Genomic DNA, 26,010 nt, shown 5'->3' with positions numbered 1-26,010 from the left:
GTTGGTCGCATCAGGGTAGGGCTTGGTTCAGGCACAGAAGGAAGCCACTGAAGAGTCAAGGCCTCCCAGACTGTGATGACAGCAACCAGTCCGGAGCTGATGTGCCCAAGGCTGTGGCACTCAGAGCAGGCCCATCTCTGTCCTGGTCTCCTGTTGCCCCTTCTGCTTCTTGTGAGCTCATGGCGTTTTTATTTCCTTTTGTGAAACTGCTGGTTCTGTGCTCTTTTACGTGTTGAAATAGCTATTAGGACGAAGCTGAATGATTTTTAGAAGACACTTAATCAGACATACTTAGCATTTTTTAAAAAAGATAGTCATCAAATTATGAAAAACGTTTTTAATGCCATTTTCAAAACCATGAATTAATAGACAATTTAGGACCCAGCTTCCTTTAATTAATAGCATTTTTATTTATTTCCACGTAGCTCCAAGTAACGATGTGGTCTCTTTTCCCCTTTTTATGTTCTCTCAGTGGAAATCAAGACCATTTCAACTTTGTTGAAAATTGTTTTAATTACATGTAGCTATTTTACCTATTTAATGAGGCATGAAGTAAATAATATATTGAAAACTGGAGTCTTGAATATGCTTTTTAAATTGACAAGAATTTTAATTACAATTTGGTCATTTTCCAAATTGTAGTTTATATTACCTGAAAGTACAGTTTTTCAGACTTGATGCCAATTTTTTTTGTACATATGTAGATGATTTTTATGTTAGTGTGTTAAGATTCAACTTCACAAGAGATTTAATTAACAAGCTTCTTAGGGAAAAAAACTTTATTTCATGCTTTAAATAAATTTAAAATAAATAGCATTGTGAAATCACATTCTTGGTGCTTATTGGGACGGTGGAGCGATCCAATGAATCCTATTACATAAAATGATGTAGATTGCAGGGAACACGAGAGAGTAACATGTTTTTAGTCATCATTTTCACCCCTCATTTATTTGAGAAAATGGATAGTAATTAGATGTCGTGGAGCATTTTCTTTTCTTACAGAAAATTTCTTGATTGGATTTATCTTGCTCACTCTTTCACATTTAGTTTGCACAGCAAATAGTCCTTGTTTTGAAGTGATTTGATTACAGTAATTTATCCCTTATTTCTTCCTTCCCAATTCTACCATTTAAACACTGTCTTCTCTTTCAGTGAAAAGTAAAGATGTCAGAATGAACTTGGTAGGATAAAGTCATTTTTTTAATCCAACTGTCAGCCGTAATGTTACCACTCTACTCTTGGTTTTTGCTGTGTGTGTGTGTGTGTGTGTCTGTGTGTGTGTGTGTGTGTGTGGAGTTAGAGCTTTATTTTTCTAGTAGGAATTCAATATGCTGAAAATATTTTAAAGTTTGTATTTTGCCTTTTTAAGAAAAAATGGTAAAATTGTATTATCAACTAGAAAAGTGGAAGCTTCTTAGACTTACAGTTTTTCAACTTCAGTTTAGCCCTAATTGAATAGATCCTGTCTTCCACTGATGCCCTGTGTAGCATTTTCCTTCCAATGTAAGGTAATCTGGCAGTGTATATTAGAGTTTTGGAAACTACCTTGGAATAGAGTCCTCTTTTAAAATAATTGTACAGTTCTTCCAAAGTGACAATTACTGTTAGCTTTTTCCTAGGTCTGTAATAAATGTTGCATTAAAAATTTTTTTTTTGCATTTTTAAGAGCAGTCTAAGAATGTCATCCTTTGAGCTTGGTTTTAAATGAAGATATCAGCAGATAATATACTCGAAGAATATTTATAGTGGCTCCAAATGAGACAGTCTAAGTCATTCAATAGTAATAGCTACCAATTGGTTTTGTGTTTCGTATTCACCTATAGCAGTTTGTTAGACATTGTGATATACATGTGGAGTTGAAACCATCCCAACGGTTACATAGAAGGGCATGCAGAACAGAGGATAGCGAAGTAATGACCAGAGAGGTAGGAGAGAAACCAGAAGAATATTGTGGCAAAAAGCCAAGGAAGAATTTCAAAAATCAGGAAGATGTAAAAGAATTGTAGGTTGGCACTGACTGGATGCAACCATAGCTGGAAATCTTTTTTTTTTTTTTTTTTTGAGGCAGAGTCTCGCTCTGTCGCCCAGACTGGAGTGCAGTGGCGCAATCTCGGCTCACTGCAAGCTCCGCCTCCCGGGTTTACACCATTCTCCTGCCTCAGCCTCCCTAGTAGCTGGGACTACAGGCGCCCGCCACCTCGCCCGGCTAGTTTTTTTGTATTTTTAGTAGAGACGGGGTTTCGCCATGTTAGCCAGGATGGTCTCGATCTCCTGACCTCGTGATCCGCCCGTCTCGGCCTCCCAAAGTGCTGGGATTACAGGCTTGAGCCACCGCGCCCGGCCCATAGCTGGAAATCTTAAATCTGTCTTAGCTACAGTTTGCTCAAGTATGTTTATTACTTTTGTCAGCAATTATCAACCCAAGTAATGATCACATAAGGGAGAATAAGGGTGGGACTTTTTAGTTTCAGACTGGATGGATAGGAAAAGTAAGGCATAGCCTAGCAAAAAATCCTGAATTCTAAGATTAAAGGAAAACCTGTATGTGATTCCTAAGAGAAAAAACAAGAAAAAGAGAAAATAATCGGACTGGCATTGGACTTGTACTAAACCGGAAGCTAGAAGGTGGTAGAATAGCATCTCCAGACGATAAGTAAAACAAGTGAAGAAGGCTGCAACCTTATGTTCTATATCCAGTTCTATACCTATCAAAGAAATGAAAGATACTTGAGGATAAGAATAAAACCGTATACCACCTACCTAAAGAAAATACTTGAGGGAAGAGAAAATAGCAAAGGTATGAGAGGAGAGAGGTCAAGATGGAAAAAAGAAAGAAGCAGGTGAGCAAGGAAACACAGATGCAGTTAAATATATGAGGGGAGACTCAGAATGTATAATCTAAATTCAAAATAAGGTTTCTTGAAACAGAAAATGCATAACACGATAATTTTAGTAAGATTGCAGAACAAAACATTTTTCAAAGTCTTGTTGATGTGGGTGAGGAATAGATAAATAGAGCATTTTCTTAAAAGAAAGACTTTTTAAAATTTCCATCTTATATGACTAAGCATTTAACAGGATAAAGAAGAACATTTTAAGTAATAAGTGGCACATGGTTATAAGGAAGGTGATAGTTATAAACCTAAATGCACCAGACAACATAGCAACTAAAATATACATTTAAAAAGCTATCAGAAATGCAACAAGAACTTGAAGTGGAAATGGTTAATATACTTGTCTGAAGGGGATAAACTAGTAGCAAAAATGCTGTAAGGGCAGAGGAACTGAGTCAGTAAACTTGAATATAAATACACATTCATCCCTCAAAGAATAAATGTTTTCTATGCTTCTGCAACATTAACAAAAATCAAACGTGATTAGCCACAAGAAAAACCGTACCAAATTTGGGAAAAATAGATTTTCTAGACCATATTCTCTGGTCATAAACCAATAAAATTAGGAATATATAATAATATATAACTAAAACTTTGCCTTAAATTTGAGAAACACATTCTTTGATGTTGCTAAGGTTAAAGAAGGGATAAAAATTAAAACTACAAACTATCTAGAAAGCATTGAAAAAATACTCTTAATTCCCAAACTCTGCTATGTAGTGTAACCCATACTCAGAGGAAAAATTGTAACCTTAAATTCTTTCTTAACCAAAGGAGAAATACGGAAAATAAAAGAACTAGGTAATCATCTTAAGAAATCCAAACAACAATAAAATATTAATGCAAAGAAAATAGGGAAGAGGAATTAAGATAAAAGCTTAAATCATGGACCTAGAATATAAAAAAACAGTACACACAAATTTCTAGGCTAACCTTTGTGCAAACTCAATCATTTGTGTGTTAGGGGATCAGAATGCATGGAAATGGAGGTGGCATATAAATTCCCTAAAGTGATTTTGGCCCTCATCATTCATCCTCATTCCAGTTATTTACCTACCTCATGTTTTTGTCTGGAATCTAAGTTATACCACATGGAGAGCCAGGTATGCAGGGTTCTGTTATAGCATAATTAGAAGGCTGGAGGGGTTTTGTAGTCATGCTACCTCTAGTTGAAATTCCTACTCTAATGAAAATTTCCCTGGAAGGAGATTTGTGACTATTTGGAATGCTAAATTACCGAGAAAAATCTCATTTAAAAGACGACAAGACAGATCTTAAAACGTAACTAGATTATAGTTTTATGAATTACTGGGAATTGTGTAACAGGTGCCTATAAATATCTTGTATTTAATTTTTTAAATTCTCCTTTATTCATCATACCACTCTAGAAGACTGTCATTGTCAATAGCAGTTCTTAACCTTGGAGGCTTAATAAAGTAGGACTTGTTGCAATCCCAAAGTAACAGTTTTGTCATTTAATATTATAAATGTGGATAATCTTTATAGTACAGCTGGTATTTACATCTTATTGTAGAGGGAAAACCTTTGCCTCACAGCATTGTCACATTAAAGATTATTTTTGACTCGGTTTGAATTGATGGCAGTAGTACGTTTGAACTACTTGTTTTGTGGAGGGGATAAATGAAAAGGAGGGGAATTATGGAGGACTATCATTGTTTTTCTGAAAATTGGTAAAAGCAGACTGATAAGAAATCAGACAATATCTTTCTTTAGGCTTTTACTGCTAATTAGAAGATGATGTGGTGTGTGTGTTTGGGGGTACATGTGTGTGTTTTGCAGAAGAAATGCAAGTTTAGCGTCATATCTTGTTTTTGATAAAATATGGGAAGGAGGAAGGGGGTCCTTAAACTCTAGAAAATATCTAACAGTTTGTAGCATATGCGTTTACCTATTTTTCAATTTTATGATAACAAGCTAAGCTTTCACCTGATTATTAAATTTTCCTCTTTTCTTTCAGGAGAAGAGGTGGAGTAATCATTTTACTTTACTATTCATTTTTCTTTTGATAGTATAAGTCTAAACAGGCCAGTCACAGTGGCTCACGTCTGTAATCCCAGCACTTTGGGAGGCCCAGGCAGGTGGATCACCTAGGTCAGGAGTTTGAGACCTGCGTGGCCAACATTGTGAAACCGTGTCTCTACTAAAAGTACAAAATTAGCTGGTGTGGTGACACATGCCTGTAATTCCAGCTACTTGGGAGGGTGTGGCAGGAGAATCACTTAAACCTGGGAGGCAGACGATGCGGTTAGCCGAGATCGTACCATTGCACTCCAGCCTGGGCAACAAGAGTAAATCTCCATCTCACCAAAAAAAAAAAAAAAAAAAAAAAAAAATTAGTCTAAACAGAAAGTAACAGGTAGTATCTTTAGAGCAAGGAACACAATGGCATTGTTTTTACCCTCTGTATAATTCTGTTGACAGTTATCTGTAAGGTGTTGCTTTTATCCATTTAATCCTGAAACCAAATCACACTGTTGGTCCAAGTCTCATTTCTGTTCACTATAAAATGTGTACAATAGATATTTCTGCCTTTGGCCTTACTTAGCTATTTACCTCAATTATTATATATCAGTTTTTAAAAAATGCCTCTTGGGTAGATGTATTTTCTCATTCTCAGCAAATTTTTCAAACAACATGATGTTCTATAGCATTTATAAGGTTGTTTTTAATCACCACTCATTTCATTTCTTTCATTCACTTACTTGAATTTTCTAAAAACTTTTTTTAGTTTTTGCTTTTAAAATTTAAGTTGAAATCTGATCGTGATTTTTGCGTTTATTTTCTTTGTATCCATCTATAGGACGAATACAAGCCAGAAAAGGCCTTGTCTGAAGAGGACTTGAAAAACGCTGTGAGTGTGCACCACGCATTGGCATCCAAGGCCACGGACTATGAGAAGAAACCAAACGTGTTTAAACTTAAAACTGCCGACTGGAGGGTCTTGCTTTTTCAAACTCAGTATGTTTTGTTGGTTTTTATTTGATTTTGTGTTTTAGTTCACTTAGCACCACTTTATACCAAGGAATAAAATCAAGCTCTGCATGGGAAATTTTTTGAGTTGGAATCAAAATCATGAACTGCTTTCATTAGTGAGGTAACTGCCCAAGAAGATTAGAATTAAAAAAAAAAAAAAAAGAAAGAAACCCAGGATTTACATTTTTGTCTGTTACAAAGTAGCCCTTTGACTTTTAGTCAGCCGCTTACCATCTCTAGAATTCAGTGTCCTCATCAATAAAATATGAGGGTTTTAGTAGACAAGTTCTATCGCAAAATGAGTAAAACAGACCTGGATAACACCATTTCTCTAGCTCTTTCTCCTACCACATAGTTTAACCTCTGAACCTCAGCTCATCACTCGTGTAGGGGATAATGTTTATCTTACAGAGTTCTAGTGAGGAGTCCTTGAGATAAGTGTATATAATACCTCACACAGTGCTTGGTACATAGGAACTGTTCAATAAATGTAAATGTTTAATTTATTTTTTTGTTTCCCTTCTGAGCTCTAATAGTCCATGATTATACTAGAAGGAAAAGATGTCATTCTACTGTGAGCAAGGAAATGGGATGAATTGCCAGTTTTAGGAGGAAGTTGTAAGGAAACAAATTACCCTGAGTTTTTGAGTGTAGGAATGGGACAGTTAACGTCACGCAGGGACCCATAGCTGGATGTAAAATTGCAGCTATTAGGCATAAAGAAACTTTCAAATTATTCTATTCCCTGATTTCTTAAATCAGAAATACCAGATGTAATAACTCAGGAGATCTAATTACTTTAGACAGAATTGATGCAAAAAACAGTCCATTGAAAGAATAATGGAGCCAGAGAGATCAGCCTAGAGAGGGTGCCGTGAGGAGCTGACATTTAGTGTGGTCACAGGTTAGTTAGTGTGATTTCTCTTAGAGTAATTGATGAAGGAAATGACTTTGGGATTTTTTTTTACTTTTTATTTATTGATTATGTGTATGGTAGATAATCTGTCCTGATTCATGATCATTTCTACCATTCATTTATGAGTTTACAAATATTTATTAACTGCTGGGAATCATGGGTTTTCTGGATATAATGACACATAAATTAAAAATATCACATCAGATGATTTTCACCTCCTCTCAGGTTGGTGTTTTAAACAGTCTTATTGAGGTATGCTTTACATACCGTAAAATATCACCAGTTTGAAACGTGCATTTCAATGATTTCTTGGCATATTTACAGAATGGCTTAGCCATCACCACAATCCAGTTTTGAAACATTTCCATCACTCCAGAGAGATCCCCGTGTACATTTTGTAGTCATTTCCACTCTCACCTCCAGCCCCAGGCACCCACTAATCTACTTTTGGCCTCTATACTATTGCCTTTACGGGACAATTCATACAAACAGACTAATATATTATGTGGTCTTTTGTGTCTGGCTTCTTTTATGTAACATAAAACTTTGAAAGTTTATCCATATTGTAGTGTGTGTCAGTACTTTATTGCTAAATACTATTCAGTTGTGTGCATTTACCACATTTTGCTTATGCATTTACTGGACAATTTGGATTGTTTCCCTTTTCTGACTCTTAGGAATGATGATGCTATAAACACTAATATACAAATCTTTGCGTATCTGTATGTTTTCTTTTGAGATGGAGTCTCGTTTTGCCACCCTAGCCTGGAGTGCAGTGGTGTGATCTCTGTTCACTGTAACCTCCACCTCCCAGGTACAAGCGATTCTCCTGCCTCAGCCTCTCAGGTAGCTGGGACTAAAAGTGCCCACCACCACGCCCAGCAAATTTTTGTATTTTTACTAGAGATGGACTTTCACCATGTTGGCCAGGCTGGTCTTGAACTCCTGACCTCAGGTTATCTGCCCACTCGGCTTCCCAAAGTGCTGGGATTACAGGCATGAGCCACCACGTCCGATGTTTCTATGTGTTTTTATTTGTCTTGGATAGCTACTTAGGAGTAGAATTGCTGGGTCGTATGATAAATGCATAGTTAACTTTCGAGGAACCTGTCAAACTGTTTTCCAAAGTAGATAAATCCTTTTACCTTACGTCTACCAATACATTCCTCAGTTAGATTTTAAAATTAAACAGTACAATTAAAAGAGAGGAGTAAATTTTATAATTAATTTTTGGCCTAGCCTCATATCAAACAAAGTAAGAGTTTAATAAATATTTATTGTCAAGTGTTACTCGTTTTTCCCTTCTGTTTCCTAGGGAGAGAATCACAGTCTTGCACTGTGATGATCATAGCTTCCACACCTCTATGGTGATCGCCTAATGACAATGTTCATCTCTAATGAAGTTTCGTCAGGGATTAGTTGTACCAGAAGGAGTAAATGATTTTCATATGCCATTGCAAGTCAGTAACGTGAAATAGGCAAAGTGTGATGCACTTAGACATCGCAATATCCTAATATAAATGTATCTATTTCTCATAGGAGCCAAGAAGAAATGCAAGGGTGGATAAACAAAATTAATTGTGTGGCAGCTGTATTTTCTGCACCACCATTTCCAGCAGCAATCGGCTCTCAGAAGAAGTTTAGCCGCCCACTTCTGCCTGCCACCACAACAAAACTGTCTCAGGTAATCATCTTGATAGTGCTTTGACCTTGGGAAAAAGTACTTTGTAAAGTAATGTGATAAATATTTGTCTTTGGATAGTACTCCATGTTTTGGGGATGGATGAGACAGCATATTGTATAAATGGGGCAGAATATTTTATTCTGTGATAGCATATTGTATAAACGGCATATTGTATAAATGGGGCAGAAATGCAGTTTATGATAGCATATTGCGCTGTGATAGCATATTGTATAAATGGGGCAGAAATGCAATACGCTGGATTTTACACTTCATGTGAGAAGCTGATGTAATTGAGTCTCAGTGAGTAGGACATACACTTTGATTTAGTTTCTAAAGTTTGTATTAGTTCATTATTAGCCATGCTTGATGTTTTGTTTGTTTTAACTACCAGCTCATAATCTGGCTTGGTAACACGCTTTCCTTTCATTCATTTATTAGCTCATTTTTATCAAGCATTTACCACCTTCCAGGTTGTGTTTAGTGCTAGGAATACAAAAATATTTTCAGGAATCCACAGTTCATAGTACAATGGGAAAGGGCCTGCCCTACCCCTCGGAGCGGAGCTGAATGGAACATTTGGATTTTCCAAGCTAATAAAGATAAAGTGTACCAGAACCCTGCTCCAAGTGTGTTTACATAAGCCTCCTTCTGTTGTCAGATTAGTCTTACTAAAGCCTGTTTTTTTTTTTTTTTTTTTTTTTTTTTTTTTTTTTTTTTTTTTTTTTTTTTTTTTTTTTTTTTTTTTTTAGACGGAGTCTCGCTCTGTCACCCAGGCTGGAGTGCAGTGGCCGGATCTCAGCTCACTGCAAGCTCCGCCTCCCGGTTCACGCCATTCTCTGCCTAGCCTCCCAGTAGCTGCTACAGCGCCCGCCACCGTCGCCCGGCTAGTTTTTTTGTATTTTTTAGTAGAGACGGGGTTTCACCGTGTTAGCCAGGATGGTCTCGATCTCCTGACCTCGTGATCCGCCGTCTCGGCCTCCCAAAGTGCTGGGATTACAGGCTTGAGCCACCGCGCCCGGCCTAAAAGCCATGTTTTATCAAGTCCTTTTTCACTTAAAACTCTTCTAAGGACACTGCCTACAAGCCAGACAAACCTGTCTGCAGTACCCCCTTGCCATTGACTAAAGATTTTGGAAGCTACTTTTGATTCCTTTGTGAATTTCTCATTATATAGAGATAGTTTTATCTGACTATGATCGACCAAGTCTTGGTATTAAGTAGCTCCCTACACATCTTTGATGTCATAAGATGTGTCCCATGGCAAGAGAGGGAGCGATTATCAATGATAATCCAGCGGGCTCTGGAGGTTCAAGGAAGGGACATTATCTAGCCTGGCCTTGGAGGTGAAGGAGGAAATGTGGTACCTCATGGGAAGCTTAAAGGATGAGAGGCAGTTAGGTGAGATGTGGGATAAGATAGGAGAATGAGCCAGCAGAGAAACAAAGGCCTAGAGAAGGGAGCACTGGACGCAGGAACCACACACAAGTTTTTAACTGTGACATGAGCACAGTGTTGAGAAAAAGCAAGAAATGCACCTCTGCGGAGGTCAGCAAAGGCCAAATCGTGAAAGGCCTTGTTTGTCGTGTGTAGGATTTAGGATGCTTCAGTGGTTCCCAGCATCCTCAAGATAATAGCTTTAAGGCCGGGCACAGTGGCTCACGCCTGTAATCCCAGCACTTTGGGAGGCCGAGGTGGACAGATCACCTGAGGTCAGGAGTTCGAGACCAGCTGGCCAGCATGGTGAAACCCTGTCTCTAGTAAAAATACAAAAATTAGTGGTGGTGGATGCCTGTAATCCCAGCTACTCAGGAGGCTGAGACAAGAGAACTGCTTGAACCCAGGAGGCGGAGGTTGTAGTGAGCCGAGATCACGCCACTGCACTCCAGCCTGGGCAACAGAGCACGACTCTGTCTCAAAATAATAATAATAACTTTACGCAGGAGTAATTTGATCACAATTTTGCTTTAAAAATTATTCTCATTACAACATGAGGAACTGTTAGAAGAAGACACTAGTATAAGCAGAAAGGCCCTTTTTAAAGGAATTTTCAGTAATCCAGAGGAGAGATAACTAAGGTAGCTGTAGAAGAAATGGATAGTAGTGGAAATGCTTGAGAGACCTTGAAAGTATGGAATGGACAGTTCTGGTGGCTCATGGAAGTAGAGGAAACAGGCTGTCATTGTGGCTTGGACAGCTGGGGACTGTGGTGTCTGACTTACTTCTGGAGCCTCACCTCGCCGTCTCTTGATTTCCCCTCTTGCTTCTTAGACACCTTTCTTGGATCATTTTCTTCTTTCTCTCTAATGCTGCAGTGACCAGAGCTCAGAAGCAGACTAAGGCACTTGATAAGCAATTTTCCAAAAAGTTACTTAGATTTAATACAAACAGGGAGACTGTTGTGCCAGGAAAAGGAGGGAAAGGTCCAGTAAAATTTAGATTAAAAATAGGTCATATTTAGTGGCTGGGAGGTCGTTGGGTGTCTCAGTCCATTTTGTGTTTCTATAAAGGAGTACTAGAGCCTGGGTCATTTATAAAGAAGAGAAGTTTATTTGACTTACGGTTCTGCAGGCTGTGCAAGAAACATGGTATCAGCATCTGCTTCTGGTAAGAATCTCAGGAAGCATCAAAAGGTGGTAGAAGGGGAAAGAGAAACAGATGTGTCACATGGCAAGAGAGAGAGAAGAAGGGAAAGTGCCGGGCTCTTTTTAACAACCCACTTTCACTTGAGCTGATAGAGCAAGAACTACCTTATTATCCTAAGGGTGGCATCAAGCCATTCATGAGGGAACTACCCCCATAACCCAAACACCTCTTACCAGGTCCCACCTCCAACATTGGGGATCAGATTTCAACATGAGATTCGGAGGGGACAAGCATCCAAACTATATCACTGGATACCCTTAGCAAGACCAGTTTTGGTGGAGTCATGCGAATAGAAACCACATTGGCCTTCTTTGATGGGGGAATGAATGGAAGGTAAAAAGGAAGTGGAGGAGGGGAATGTGCTCAAGTCTTGCCATCGTTATAAAAAACAGAAATACTAGTAGTAAGAAGGAGGAATCCATGGTTTCAGGAAAGATTCTTCTGGTTTTTAATTCATAATTATCATTAGGATATATTGAATGCTTACATGTAAGCATTACTTTTACTGTACAGTTCATACAGGACACAATGGCATTTAATCTTTAAGGATAATAAGTACACTACGACTTTAAGAGAAAGGGAATACTCTTATTGATGACCAGAAGATATGTTGGTGGATGTCTCCATCTATCCAACTAAAATATGAACTCTTAAAGCAAATGCATTTCTCTGCTTTAAATGTGGGTACTTAACATAAACAGCATACCACATAAAGCATATATCTTATAAAAGGTAAACCACACTACCGGATGTAAGGGGATGGAAAACATTGAGTAACTAGATGCAAAAGAATACCTCCCAAAATTGAGTTTTGCTGTATTAATTTTACAATGGACTTTCCCATTGTTCTTTTTCAGTAGATTGGGTCTTTCTCACATTCAGTTCTATAAAAGATCCAGGGGAGAAGGTGAGTTGAGGGCTGTTAATAAGCATGTCATTCGTGGAAGATGTATGCAGCTTAGAACAATATATGGGTGTTTCCTTGATTTTCGCTCACTATAAAATCTACAGTTCGGTTTACTTTATACTTTAAAAAATGCACTGCTTTCCTATTTATCTAGGGACTGTATACTAGTAAGTGATATGCACATGAAAATGAATGTGTTCATCTTTTTGCGTGTTTTTACCAGAACAGGCAAGCAAACACATTTATCAGGGTAAGCACTCTTATTTCAAACAGATGACTTACCCTGGAACCAAAAATAGAATGCATAATTTTTTAAAACATCTTCCTTCATTTTGGACATAAATCCACAGAGATTCCAAAAAATGCTTATGTAGTATCATCAGAGTTATGGATTGAAGATTTTAAATAAGAAACTAATAACCAAAAAGAACTATCCTCCAGTATCATGTAACACAAGGTAACCATATCACTTCAGGGATTTAACTTATTTGGAAAGAAATGAGATGATCCCCACCCCGCCGATCCCGCCACGCCACTGAATTACATCACCCAGCACTTGCTTTGTGGGCCTCAGTTTTCCATCCAGAAAAGTGAGATGGTTCTAGAATGTTTTTAAGGATTTTTCTATCAACAGCTCTGTATAATTTCTTTGCCAAATCATAATGTTTGTTTCCAAAGATAACATTTTTCCCTTTGAGAAACATATATGTAAAATTAAGCATGTATTTGGAGTAGCCCCTGAGGCTCTTGGGGATATCTATGCTGGGGTCATAGTGCGCCTCCAGCAAATCCTGGAAGACGTCTGGCTGCCCGTAGGATTCCTCCAGTACCGCAAAGACTAGCTCCCATCCTTTAACCCAGGCGTGTTCGACCGCAGCAGCATTAACGTTTTGGTGTGGATAATTCTTTGTCGTGGGGGGCTGCCCTATTAATTGTAGGATTTTTAGCCATGTCCCCAACTTCTACTCACTAGATACCAATAGGAACCCCCTAATTCTAACAACCAAAAATGTCTCCAGACATTGCCAAGTACCTTCTGGGGTCAAAATCCAACCCACTCCTGTTGAGAACCACTGCTTTAGCCAGTGGATCTGAAGCCATGAGACTAGCTACTTTTTTTTTCCCCATGCCCCCACAACGTGGCTCTGACTCCCCTAAATGCCAGAACTTTTTGGGTAATTTTACTTTACAAAATACAGGTATAAAAATGTGAGTGCCTTGCTGGAAACACTGATAAAGATAAACAGTGTTGGGAAAAAATTAGACATTCAATTAAAAGATTGGTGCTTTTGCAAGACATAGTGTCACTCTGTCATTTGTGGGCTTTGCTCTAATTTGTTCTCGTCTTTTATGCAAAACACATTAGCCTTAATCATTGAAATTGATTATTGCCAGTGCGGCGTGGTACTTTCTGCACAACTCTGCTGTGTAGGAGGAGTCCCTTCTTTGGTTTTCATGACAGTGTTGCCAGAGCACATTTTTCTTCTGTTGGGGGTGGAAAGACTAGCTTGAAAATACAAGTTTTGCTTCTCCTTCTGGTGTAGCTCTCCACACACAGAACTGCATGGCTGGCCTTGTTCACAGTCTGCTCACGACCTCCCTTTCTGCCCACCAGAGAAGTCATTTCAAACTTCAGTGTGCACAACAGCTGTGTGAGGACTTGCATAAAATGCACCTTTCCCAGCCCCAGCAGGTCATTCAGGTCCAGGCTGGGGCCCAGGGACACGTGTGTGTTTCTCTTCCACTCCAGGCCGGCAGGTGGCTCCATATCCCACTTAGACACTACACTGTAGGAACCTCTGCCTCCCCTAGGTCTTTCCTTGCTTCTTCAGAGAATGGTGCCCCGGGACGTCTTCATTTCCTGATATCTAGGCCTGTTTTGTTTGAATTCCAACTATTCTCATATAAATAAGTTTGAATCCATGGGTACTAAATACTCTTTTGGTCAGACTTGTGATGGACACTGATGAGAAGCAAAGCAGTCCTATGCTTGATTCTCACACTGAAGTAACCCCCACCCCTCCTTTTGTCCTGTAGTGTGACCACAAGGCTGTGTGCTTAGAGTCAAGTGAGTGGAACTGACCTTAGGGGCTGTGGGATTTCAGGGGAGGTCATTCTCGTAGTTGCTTTCTTCACTGCACCCCCACCCACCCATTTCCACACTTTCTGTCATAAAGTCCTGTCACTTCTACCTCCTAAATATCTTTTTTCTTTTTTCTTTTCTTGTTTTTTTTTTTTTTTGGGACAAAGTCACTCTGTCACCCAGGCTGGGTACTGTGGTGCTATCTTGGCTCACTGCAACCTCCACCTCCCGGGTTCAAGTGATTATCCTGCCTCAGCCTCCCAAGTAGCTGGGATTACAGGCGTGCACCACCATGCCCGGCTAATGTGTATATTTTTAGTAGAGCCGGGGTTTCACCATGTTGGCCAGGCTGGTCTTGACCTCCTGATCTCAGGTGATTCGCCTGCATCGGCCTCTGAAAGTGCTGGATTTACAGGCATGAGCCACCGTGCCTGGCCAATATCTTTCATATTCTACACCTACTCCTTCAGATTTTCGTCATATTCTACCTAGATCATTGGTCTCCTCAGTTTTTTGACTATTCACCTCATCCCAATACTAAATATTTCAGCAGATACCTTCTAATATATGATGCCTTTTTAAATAAAATAAACTACATTTTCTACTGTCAATCCCAGTAGGAAATATTAGTAAGCCTTAACATTTTACAGTGCTGAGATTTAAAAAAAATAAAAGAAAAGTAAATTTTTTCCCAGTGCCTAGGGATCTATTGAAATTTTTGAAAACTCATAAATGAGTTCAGCACAGTTAGACATGCAAGGGCATTTTTACGGTATGTTAATTATATCTCAATACTGATTTTAAAATTCTCCCCAGTGGGTCATTTTGCCTGGGCTGCATACTCCCCACTTTGGAATAATCTGACCCAGATGATTTCTATAACCACTTGTGATCTCTCTTCCACTGATATTATATCCTTCTGATCCATCCTTTACAGTTCTGACTAAAATATGATTCTAATTATGTCACTTACCCTTAACTGACTCATTTTTTCACATTCAAACTCTCTGATGTGGTCTTAATTGGTACCCACAGTTTTCCAGAATGGATAATTTTTTTTTAGTTCATTTCTTAGAGGTCTGTATTTAATATATATTAAGTACCCAATAAAACAAGTAATTAAATCTTGTGGAAGCTATTTTGCTTATACTCGTTAAACACTGTTTAAGGTCTAAAGCTGTGTTAACCGTGAAATTATGAAACAGTCTTTTGGATTGAGCCTCCCTCAAACTGACTGAAAGACAGGTGGTCTGTATTCTAAATTCTGTACCACTTCATTTTGAGAAGGTTCCAGTGTTTAGCAGTTTGACTTGTAAGTTGCCCTGGAGATCCCTAAATATATTATTACCCTCAAAATCATCTGTCTCCTTTAAGACAGCACAATGGAAACAGTCTAAACCCTCCCCTCTATACCTTCACTTTAAAAAAAAAAAAAATCCTGTTTGTTCAGCTACTGTTTATGGAAGATCCTGTATAGCAAGTACTATGTTACTATGTTAGATTTTGTGGGCATTATAAAAATAGGTGAGTCAATGACCTTGGCCCTCAACTTCTGAGAGCTTAAGGTATTTGTTAATGTTAGGCAGGTAATGTCTATAAACCAAAAGCTGCCACATACTGTCTCTCTGCTCAACACTTCACTGGATGCTGGAGGATTTAAGACAAGGAAAAAAGTGACCTGTTTTGCCTTTCTAAGAGTTTGTAATCGGGAAAGGAGATAAAACTCACACACAGGTCAGGGTGTATTTTGTGCTAAGCATATGAGATAGACATTTAAGTGCTGCAGTAATGCAGAAGAGGAAGAGATGGTGCAATGTGGAATAACACAGGTTTTGTTTTGTTTTTCTTTTTCTTTTTCTTTATGTAGACAGAGTCTCACTCTGTCGCCCAGGGTGGAGTGCAGTGGCGTGATCTTGGCTCACTGCAACCTCTGCCTCCTGGGTTCAGGCAGTTCTCCTGCCTCAGCCTCCTGAGCAGCTGGAATTACAGGCTCATGCCACCACACCCAGTTACTTTTTGTATTTTTAGTGGAAACAGGGTTTTGCCATGTTGGCCAGGCTGGTCTCGAACTCCTGACCTTCAGTGATCTGCCTCAGCCTCCCAAAGTGCTGGGATTACAGGTAGGACTCACCAGGCCCAGCCTGTAACACAGGTTTTGAGTGGAATTTGGAGCAAGGTGAGTAACCCTTAGTCTAGCCTGCACGTTTGAGAGCTATAGCAGAGGAGACCCGGCAGCAGTGGAGTTCACCAAGAGCTGTGAAAAGCTGAGTTCAGGATGGATCTGTCAAGTAAGAGAATGTGCTGAAGCTATGTTGTTAGCAGCCCTTTGGATTTCAGAAGGCTGTTCCGAGGTGACTTGATGATAGAAGTTGGGAGAATGTGACTTCTGCCACTCTGTCCTTGTGTCTGAACTGGAGCAACTGCTTGAATTCTCTGGATCTCCATCTTCTCTAAGACAAAGAGGGTAGAAAGGACAGTGGCCAGGTTCTCTTCCACCATAGAGCATTGAGGATTCTGTATCCCACAGCTTGAAGGAAAAGACTGGTGGCAGCCACTGTGGCTGTTCCCTCTTCTTACTCCCAGCACCCAGCACAGTGCTTGCTGTGGTGGGCGCTCGGTGAGGTTCACGGATGGATAAATGGATAAACGTGTTCTCTGTTCCCCAGTTCTTTCTGCCTTCTCTCTCATTCTTCCTCCTTTCCCTCTTGGAGCCATCTGCATTTCTATTTTATTGTTTCCTTTCAGTTTTCACAGCTGTTCTCTCATCCGTCTCTCCATGATAAGTACTATGTAAGTCTTATACTTGGTATAAAAAGATAAAAAACTGATTTCTGGCCCTTGATCCTGGGCTTTGCATCAGGGGAGAAGGACTGTAACTCCAGGTCAGCCCTTGACTCACACTGTAATATCTTCAACAGCCAAGTTGCCTGTTCCCATTGCCTCATCAGTTAAACAATACTGTCTTCATAGAGATGAAATTAGAGCTTAATATGTTAAAGGAAATTATGAAGTTTTTCTCAAAATCCAAGTACTGTATAAATAGGAAAAAATGAAATACTTTTTAACAATTTTAATTGACCATATCATAATTATATGTATTTCCAGGTGTTTTGCTATATCACTTTTTTATGGTAAGAACAGTTAAATTCTACTCTTTGAGCAAGTTTGAAATATACAGTGCATTATTATTAACTCTAGCTGCCGTGATACACAATAGAACTTACTCCTCCTGTCTGACGTTTTTCGTCCTTTGACCAGCATCTCCCCAGTCTTTCGCCCCCAGCCTCTGGTAACCACCATTCTCCTTATTTCTATGAGTTCGATTGTTTGAGATTCTATAAATGAGATCATCCACTATCTGTCTTTCTGTGCCTGACTTACTTCACTTAGCAAAATGTCATCCAGGTTTGTCCATGTTGTCGCAAATGACAGAATTTCCTCTTTTTTAAGGCTGAATAAGTAATATTCCATTGTGTATATATACCACATTTTCCTTATCCATCTGTCAAAGGACACTTAGCTCTCTTCTAGATCTTAGCTATTGTGAATGATGCTGCAGCCAAGAGCTGTTCCCTCCTCTTGAAGAAGATACGGCATGGTCTCACCTTGAGAATGCCACATCTTTTTGAGATACTGATTTCATTGCTTTGGCTACATACTCAGAAGTGGGACTGCTAGATTATTTGGTAATTCCATTTTTAGTTTTTTGAGGAGCTTTCATACAGTTTTCCAAATTTTCCTCACAGCATTTGTGAGAACAAATGTTGTATCCTCACATGACAGAAGACAGAGGAGCAAAAAAGGGCCTGACCTATATCCCTCCAGCACTTTGATGAAGACACTAATCCCTTCATGAGGGACTCAATCACTTTCCAAAAGGCACCATCTCTTACTACTGCACAATGAGGATTAGGTTTCAATGTGAAGTTTGAAGGGGATACGATAAAACCGTAGCAATGTCCTTTGCCCATTTTTTAATCGCTCCGTTTTCTTGCTATTGTGTTGTTTGAGTTCCTTATATACTTTGGCTATTAGCCCCTAATCTGAGTAAATGAAATCCTAAGTGACTTCAAAAACTTGCCTTTTAGATAAAATGTTACTGTGTATATTATGAAAGGTCTTAATGATTTAAATCTATTGGCATATAACTACAACAACAACTTTTCTTGTATCTAGTAGTTTCAATTTAATTTTTTTCTAATTGTCACTTCCTAGCTTAAAACAATTTTATGAGTTTGTTCTATTTTCTATCTCCCTGCCTTTTCTTTGTCAGATATAATATTTTTCTGCCATCTCTGAAATCTCTTTTGCTAGTATTGTCTTATAAAAACAGTATGTATGCATCCCTAAAGAATTGTAAAAGCAAAGACAAAAGCAGGGGAGGGAAGCAAATTCCTAGTTTATCTTTCTTCATCATGTCTGTGACAGATGTAATTGTCCTGAGTCTGAGAATATGATAGCTCCATGGCTGCATCCTCTCTCTCCCTTTGTTTTTTACCGTGTGTGTGTGTGTGTAAAATTTGTATCTTTCTTGCCATGGGATTCTAGCACTGGAATAATTTGCATGGTCAAGCTATGTCCATAAGAGCCACTTGGCATTTTTATTTCACTGTTCAAAATGGACAGATTTAAGGAAATGTGATTTTAAAATGCTTTATTTTGGGTTTACTTTATTGACTCCTGCCCTATGAAGGCAATGAAATAGTCATGAAGCATTTCTCATTGAACATCAGCACTTCTTCAATCAGTTCCTTCATAAAACTACAGCCTAAATGACTAGCCCTTTCTGCTACTGTAGAAACAAGTTTATGAAACATAGCTTGGTAACAATGAACAAACTCTGGCAAGTACTGGTAGGGGGAGGAAAGTGAAAAACATAAGGTGTTGTGCATATTGTCATTCTAGCCTGTATTCCTCATTAAAATAAGTAGAAATTGGGATTTATTCAACAGAAAAAGAGGCATTTGAATATTCAAGATTCGAAAGCCTAAATCTAAAGCTTTTAGAAGTAGCAAACATCTAAAAGCATATTTGCATAGATCCAAAGTAAAAAAATAGAAGTTTGTAAATTCTTTTACCAAATTACCTAAAATCTTATTTTTTAAAAAAATAAACTGGATTCGGCCAGGCGCGGTGGCTCAAGCCTGTAATCCCAGCACTTTGGGAGGCCGACATGGGTGGATCGCGAGGTCAGGAGATCGAGACCATCCTGGCTAACACGGTGAAACCCCGTCTCTACTAAAAAATATAAAAAACTAGCCGGGCGAGGTGGCGGGCACCTGTAGTCCCAGCTACTCGGGAAGCTGAGGCAGGAGAATGGCGTGAACCCGGGAGGCGGAGCTTGCAGTGAGCTGAGATCCGGCCACTGCACTCCAGCCTGGGCAACAGAGCGAGACTCTGTCTCAAAAAATAAATAAATAAATAAATAAATAAATAAACTGGATTCTATTATTGGATTCTAATTATTTCTTAACCAAAAATATAAAGAGTTTGGTTTCTTAACATACATTATAAATACCTGTTGTAGTGATACAAATCTATTTTTTCAAAGGCAAACAACCGAATAGGAAAATGGGTCCAGTAATTCACAGAAGAGGAAATCCAGTAAACCTATGAACAAAACCTCATCCTTGCTCATATTCAGGGAAATGTAAATTCAAATCACGGTGGTTTATTTCTTAACTATGAAATTAGCAAAAATTTACAAGTATAATAACATGACATTTTGACAAGGACGTAAAAGAAAGAGAAATTTCAGACCTGCTGTGGAAATGTAAACAGATAAAAACACTTTAGAAAACAGTCATCTTAAAGATGTGCATATTCTAAGACCCACAACTGCCAACTCCTGGTGACACACTATAGAAAAACCCTTGTTCAGATTCCCTAGGAGACGTGTAAGAATGTCTGTTGCAACATCATTTATAACAGGGAAAAAAATAATCCCAAAACAGGAAACCTGAAAACAAACTAAATATCCTTAAACAAAATTGTAATGTGTCCTGCAATGGGGTACTACACAATGATTAAAAGACAGGAACTAGAGCATACATGTAGATAAATCTTAAAAACATGTTCTGTGAAAAAAAAGTTTAAAAAGAAAGCCTTTCATTAGTTTTTATATAAAGTGTAAAACCTCGAGAATACACTTCTGGTTTTGTTTTGTTTTTTTGACGTGGAGTCTTGCTCTGTCACCCAGGCTGGAGTGCAGTGGCGTGATCTCGGCTCACTGCAACCTCCACCTCCCAGGTTCAAGTGATTCTCCTGCCTCAGCCTCCTGAGTAGGTGGGATTACAGGCATGTGCTACCACGCCTGGCTGATTTTTGTATTTTTAGTAGAGACGGGGTTTCACCATGTTAGTGAGGCTGATCTCGAACTCCTAACCTTGTGATTCGCCTGCCTCAGCCTCCCAAAGTGCTGGGATTACAGGCATGAGTCACTGAGCACCCGGCTACACTTCTGCATTTTTATGGTTATATATCTTTACATATGAATAACAGTGAAAAGGAATGAGATGAGCACGTACATGTGCAGATAATTTCAATTTATTTATATTTTATTTCTTAAATTTTTCTTAACTTCCTATGTTAGATATGTGTTTCTTATGTATCATTCAATATGACTTTTTATATAACTGAAATTTTTTTAGAAAAGAAGGAAAATACTTCATGCTTTTATTTTTTGAAGTAGTCTAGGCACTAAATAGCATTTGTCAGGAAGTCTATTAGGTAATTTACATATTGCAGTAAATACACAAAGGAAAACAACTTGGAAAGAAATAAAAACTTTCGATAGAGTTTGTCTTAGCTCAGGCTACCATAACAAAATACTATAGATTGGGTGACTTCAATAGCAGACATCTATTTTCTCACAGTTCTAGAGGCTGGAAATCCAAGATCAGGGTGCCAGCAGAGTTGATGTCTGGTGAGGGCTCTCCCCTAGAGCTGTGAATGGCTGTGATGGCCTTCCCTTGGTACTTGCATACAGTGTCTCCTCTTATAAGGGCACTAATCCTGTTGGATATATGCCCCACTCTTATGACCTCATTTAACCATTATTACTTACTTAGGAATCCCATTTTCAAGTACAGCTACACTGAAGGTTAATTTTGAGTGGACATATTCAATCCATAACATAGTTGATAGTCCCCTTGGGTGAAAGTAATAGCTGAGTAAGAAGTTGTAAATAAAAGCTACCTGAAGCATTTTTGACATTCAGCATTATCAGTACACAAATAATAGGTTTGGAGTTGTAGACTCCTTTCTAAAATCTCAAAATAGGTTTCTTTTCTCCTTCTTCCTTTTCTGGGACTTCTCAGAGTGTTTCCTTTTGTTTTGTTAGAGCTGACGTTTAGAAATGAATCTTGTCATTTTTAGATCACTCCACGTGTTCACGCCACCTTTCTTGTTCATTTTTCCATTCGTGTACTCTGCTTTTTACTTGTCATTGTTTTCTTCTATTTTGGTGGTTTTTGACTTGGAGTTTGTTTTTGTTGTTTGGCTTTTAGTTATTACAAAAGTCACTAAGATATTATATGTGATACTCATAATTTCTGGACATCTTTTTTTTACTTTACGATAATGTTATATAATCTTAATATGGTGTCCATATTCATTTTCTGGTTTTGTAAAAAATCACTCCCCTCATTCTACAAGATTTCTGTATTCTGCAATTACGTTGGTGTTATATGAAATACATTTATCACCTAATTTAATGAGATTTGTTTCATTTGCCTTCACCCATTTATCTTATTGTACGTGTGAAATTTGGATAATTTGCATGTGAAACTAGAACAGTAAGGAGTCATACATTTTCAAGAATGCAAGAGAATTCCAAGAATGTTTTTAAAATGCTGGCAGAAGGTTCAGCGACATATCTTTCTAGGTAGCCTATTGCTAAGGTGATATAACTGGTACCCTTAGAGTGGAAGTCCTTTGACGCAGGATCAACCATATTGCATTGGTACGTGGTACCTATAATAATGCTATTAAGGCAATAATTGCTAAATAGGTAGATACAGTTTAATTGATTTGCTGCTTTGAGTCAATAAAGTTGAAGGAACTAAGAACTCTGCTGCTTTGGAGTGAAGCAAGATAGCTGCATTTTTTAGAATATCATCTGATAAACTTCAGAGAAGAAATATTTCTTCATAGCTCTGCTTCTTTCAAAGAGGAAAAAAAAACTATGCCCACATACAAGTCATTCCCTGTGATGGATAGGAAAGCTGGCAGCATTGCTGAGTGGGCATGAAATGGGGAAGCCAAGGTGTGCAGCTTCCATGCTAGGTGCTTAACTGTTCAGCTGGTGACATGCCTGTCAGGGTATCTCTTAAGGCCTGGTCCCCACTCAGGGGCAATTACACCTGATAAAGAGCTCCGAAGCCATTTGGTTTTATGACAAGGGACCTAGTTAAAGAGGTTGGCCTTGATTGCCATCCTGGGAAGGAATATAGGAAATATGTGGACACTGGTGGGAGAAAGCTGGAAGGATGTGGCAGCAGAGGCACATTGGGCTGTTCTAGTGAGTTAAAGTCATTCAGCACAAGGGATTTTTTTTTTAAATATGCGGTGCTTCACCGTGTGAGCCAGGATAGTCTCAATCTCCTGACCTCGTGATCCGCCCGTCTCGGCCTCCCAAAGAAACCCCATCTCTACTAAAAAATACAAAAAACTAGCCGGGCGAGGTGGCGGGCGCCTGTAGTCCCAGCTACTCGGGAGGCTGAGGCAGGAGAATGGCGGGAACCCGGGAGGCGGAGCTTGCAGTGAGCTGAGATCCGGCCACTGCACTCCAGCCTGGGCGACAGAGCAAGACTCCGTCTCAAAAAAGAAAAAAGAAAAAAAAAATGCTGTGCTTTGTTACTGACTTGCTTTTTTGAACACTAAATGGCATCACGATTTCCTGCAGGAGGAGCAACTGAAGTCACATGAAAGTAAGCTGAAGCAGATCACCACCGAGCTGGCCGAGCACCGCTCATATCCCCCCGACAAGAAGGTCAAAGCCAAGGACGTCGATGAGTACAAACTGAAAGACCACTATCTGGAGTTTGAGGTGTGTTGCACCCAAATGTTAGTAAATGCTGATTTCTGAGTTATCTTAGGATCTGTCCGTGAGGCGGTATCTTTCTTTGCAGTTACTGTCACTGAGAGAGGCGTGCCTTGCCCCTGGCTCTAATTTGGGAGCTCCTGGCAAGGTCAAAGTGGTCTCTCTTGTTTGTGATTCTGTTTAAGTGCCAAACAAACATCAAAGAGTAACTGCCAGTTTATACACTTAAAAGCAAATAGCCTGCCTGGTTGGAATAGTGTGCGCCCGCTGTGAGGGGAAGAAAAAGCACAGTAGAGGGACATGCCAGGGTAGACAGCTGCTTTCTGTGTCCCTGCGTCTCTTCCGGCAGAATCGGAGTCAAAAAAAGCACAAGGGAGGAAATGAGCCGCAGAGGGATGTGAGGCATCAGCTTTTCCCTGCACATTCTTGCTGTTCGGCAACAACATGCATTTTTCTTCTTGCCACCCACTGCCCTTCAGAAGGGGGCTGATAAATTAAGTTGTGGCCCATCCATCTATGTAGTGAGTGTGCTTATTAAAAAGAAGGGTAAGGATCCATATGCTCTGGCATAGAAAAGTATAAAATTTGGCCGGGCGCGGTGGCTCAAGCTTGTAATCCCAGCACTTTGGGAGGCCGAGACGGGTGGATCACGAGGTCAGGAGATCGAGAGCATCCTGGCTAACACGGTGAAACCCCGTCTCTACTAAAAAATACAAGAACCTAGCTGGCGAGGTGGCGGGTGCCTGTAGTCCCAGCTACTCGGGAGGCTGAGGCAGGAGAATGGCCTGAACCCGGGAGGCGGAGCTTGCAGTGAGCTGAGATCCAGCCACTGCCCTCCAGCCTGGGCGACACAGCGAGACTCCGTGTCAAAAACACACACACACACACAAAAGAAAAGCGTAAAATTTAAACACACATTGAAAACAGTGTATTTCCAAATATTTCCGTGCCTCACTTTTCTTCCAAATTAATGTCAGGGTTAGACCGCCTTAGCCTCTACCTTCAGACATTTAAAGTGTTTTTTTTTTTTTTTTAAATGTGGGTAGCATGCAATACAAAATAAAAGTAATTAATTATTTTGACGAATTTGACCTTTTTTGTTTTTTGTTTTTTGTTTTTTGTTTTTTCTGTTGGATGTGCTGAATCTGCCTTTAGCCGTTCTTGTTCACCGTAGCTCTGATCCCTTTTACTTCTCATCATTCCTCTCCTTTGTTTTCATCTTACCATCTCATTTCCTCCTCAGGCTTGAAATTTAAAATCTGCTAAGTGTCCACATCCTAGCGATCAGTCTTTGTGGCGTCTCACACCTGTCCCTTCCTTGCGTTGCTTTATAACTGCTTCCTCTCCTGAGTCCTGGCTTTCTCCTCTCTCACTCTGCCCTCCTTTCTTCAGTTCATCCTGAATCCTTTGGCCAGTTGTTTTTCTGAGGTTCAACCCAGATGACTGCATTCCTCTGCTCAACAGCTGCCTCCAGCTTCCCCCATTCCCCTCCCCCAATTACATCCTGAAGAAAGTCTCGATTCTTTCATTGGGGAGGATTTGGCATCTCCACCCTTCCACGACCTCTGCCTTTCCCGCACGGGCCTCCCTACGTTAGTCACATTTCTGCCCACTCTCCCCAAACACACCTTTATACCTTTGTTCACTTACTTTCTTCCGCCTCGAATGCTCTTCCTGTCATCTTCTTTTCTGAAAGTCCTATTCGTCTTTTGAGGTACAGTCCAAATTCCTCCTATGAAAAACCTGGTCTAGATATACTACCTGGGATTCATCTGTTACAGTACTTGCCACAGTTTGTTTAAGGTGAAGTGATTTTCACCTGTCTTTGTACCTGTAGTGGATTCCATAATACCTCCCCCTACCCAAAACTATGATCCTGAGTTCATTTCCAGCCCTTGCTCTACGTGTGCTTGCTGAGTTGGATACAGTTTCATAGAAGCCTTAAAAAGTCTCTGAGTTATAATATTTCTGTTATCAAATGTAGCATTTGATTCAAAAAATGGCACTTCCACTACAGATCCAGGTACTAGTTTTCTTCATGGTGAAGCAAATCCTTGCTCTGGGCAGAGAACTATACTAAGAGAAATATTTATTTTGGTCAAGGTGAAAGTTTCTTAGCAAAAACTGTAGAAGTCTTACCAGCAGAAGACTTGAAAAATTTCAAAAAATAAATAAATGAAGAAACCAACAATAAAAAGCTAAGCAGCTCATCTTTCCCCAGGCTTGTTCATTCTTGGGAAATGGGGATTCTCAAAAAGCCATTATTATTCTTCACACTTCTGGAGTGGCTTTAAGCCATAGGCCCTTTTTGTTTCACACACGCTAATTAAATTTCCCAACACCTCAGTCCCAGCTTCCAGCACTCAGCAACTCACTGGAGCCCTTGATGCCAAAGGGGGAAGAGCGTGTCCCCGGGAGGTGGGGGGTGGCTACAAGGTCATGGAAAGTTTGCCATAGCTAGGAGCCCTCCCTGCTTTTGAGTCTACAGCACTACCTCTTTTCTGAAAATGGAACCCACCAAGAGCCAGCATTTTCAATGTCTTACGTGAAGTTAGACCAGGCTTTGCAGGGATTCAGTCTTGCTTTCATCAAATCGTCACCTCAGCGAGCTTGCAGACTGCATTCCAGGACTCATTAAAATCAGAGCCATATGCTAATATGTCAGGCAGGTTGGCTTGTCTGTCAAGCTCCTTCACCTGTGTCTATCAGAAAGGCGCAAGGATACCTGACTTGGTACAGCTGATATTTATGTCATGAAATAGGGAAAATTTCAGCTGTCATCTAAAAAGGGTTTTGTAAAAGTAGTGCTTTTTAAAAAGTGAACAATTGTTTTTCAGTAATTTAAA

The 26,010-nt window shown here is 39.5% G+C and overlaps 1 protein-coding gene across 3 annotated transcripts in view; it reads left to right on the top strand.

Moving 5' to 3' along the window:
- Window positions 1–26,010, top strand: part of PSD3 (pleckstrin and Sec7 domain containing 3) — a 565,834-nt gene that overhangs the window by 512,600 nt on the left and 27,224 nt on the right. For all 3 annotated transcript variants that reach the window (XM_033226836.1, XM_033226855.1, XM_033226845.1), the window contains 3 exons: window positions 5,716–5,873; window positions 8,344–8,488; window positions 23,027–23,170. In XM_033226836.1, the coding sequence (XP_033082727.1) occupies window positions 5,716–5,873; window positions 8,344–8,488; window positions 23,027–23,170 (447 nt within the window). The remainder of the gene's footprint in view (window positions 1–5,715; window positions 5,874–8,343; window positions 8,489–23,026; window positions 23,171–26,010) is intronic.

Source organism: Trachypithecus francoisi, unplaced genomic scaffold, assembly GCF_009764315.1.
Source record: "Trachypithecus francoisi isolate TF-2019V2 unplaced genomic scaffold, Tfra_2.0 Contig01440, whole genome shotgun sequence".
Lineage (NCBI taxonomy): Eukaryota > Metazoa > Chordata > Mammalia > Primates > Cercopithecidae > Trachypithecus > Trachypithecus francoisi.
This window is presented reverse-complemented; position numbering and strand designations above follow the sequence as displayed.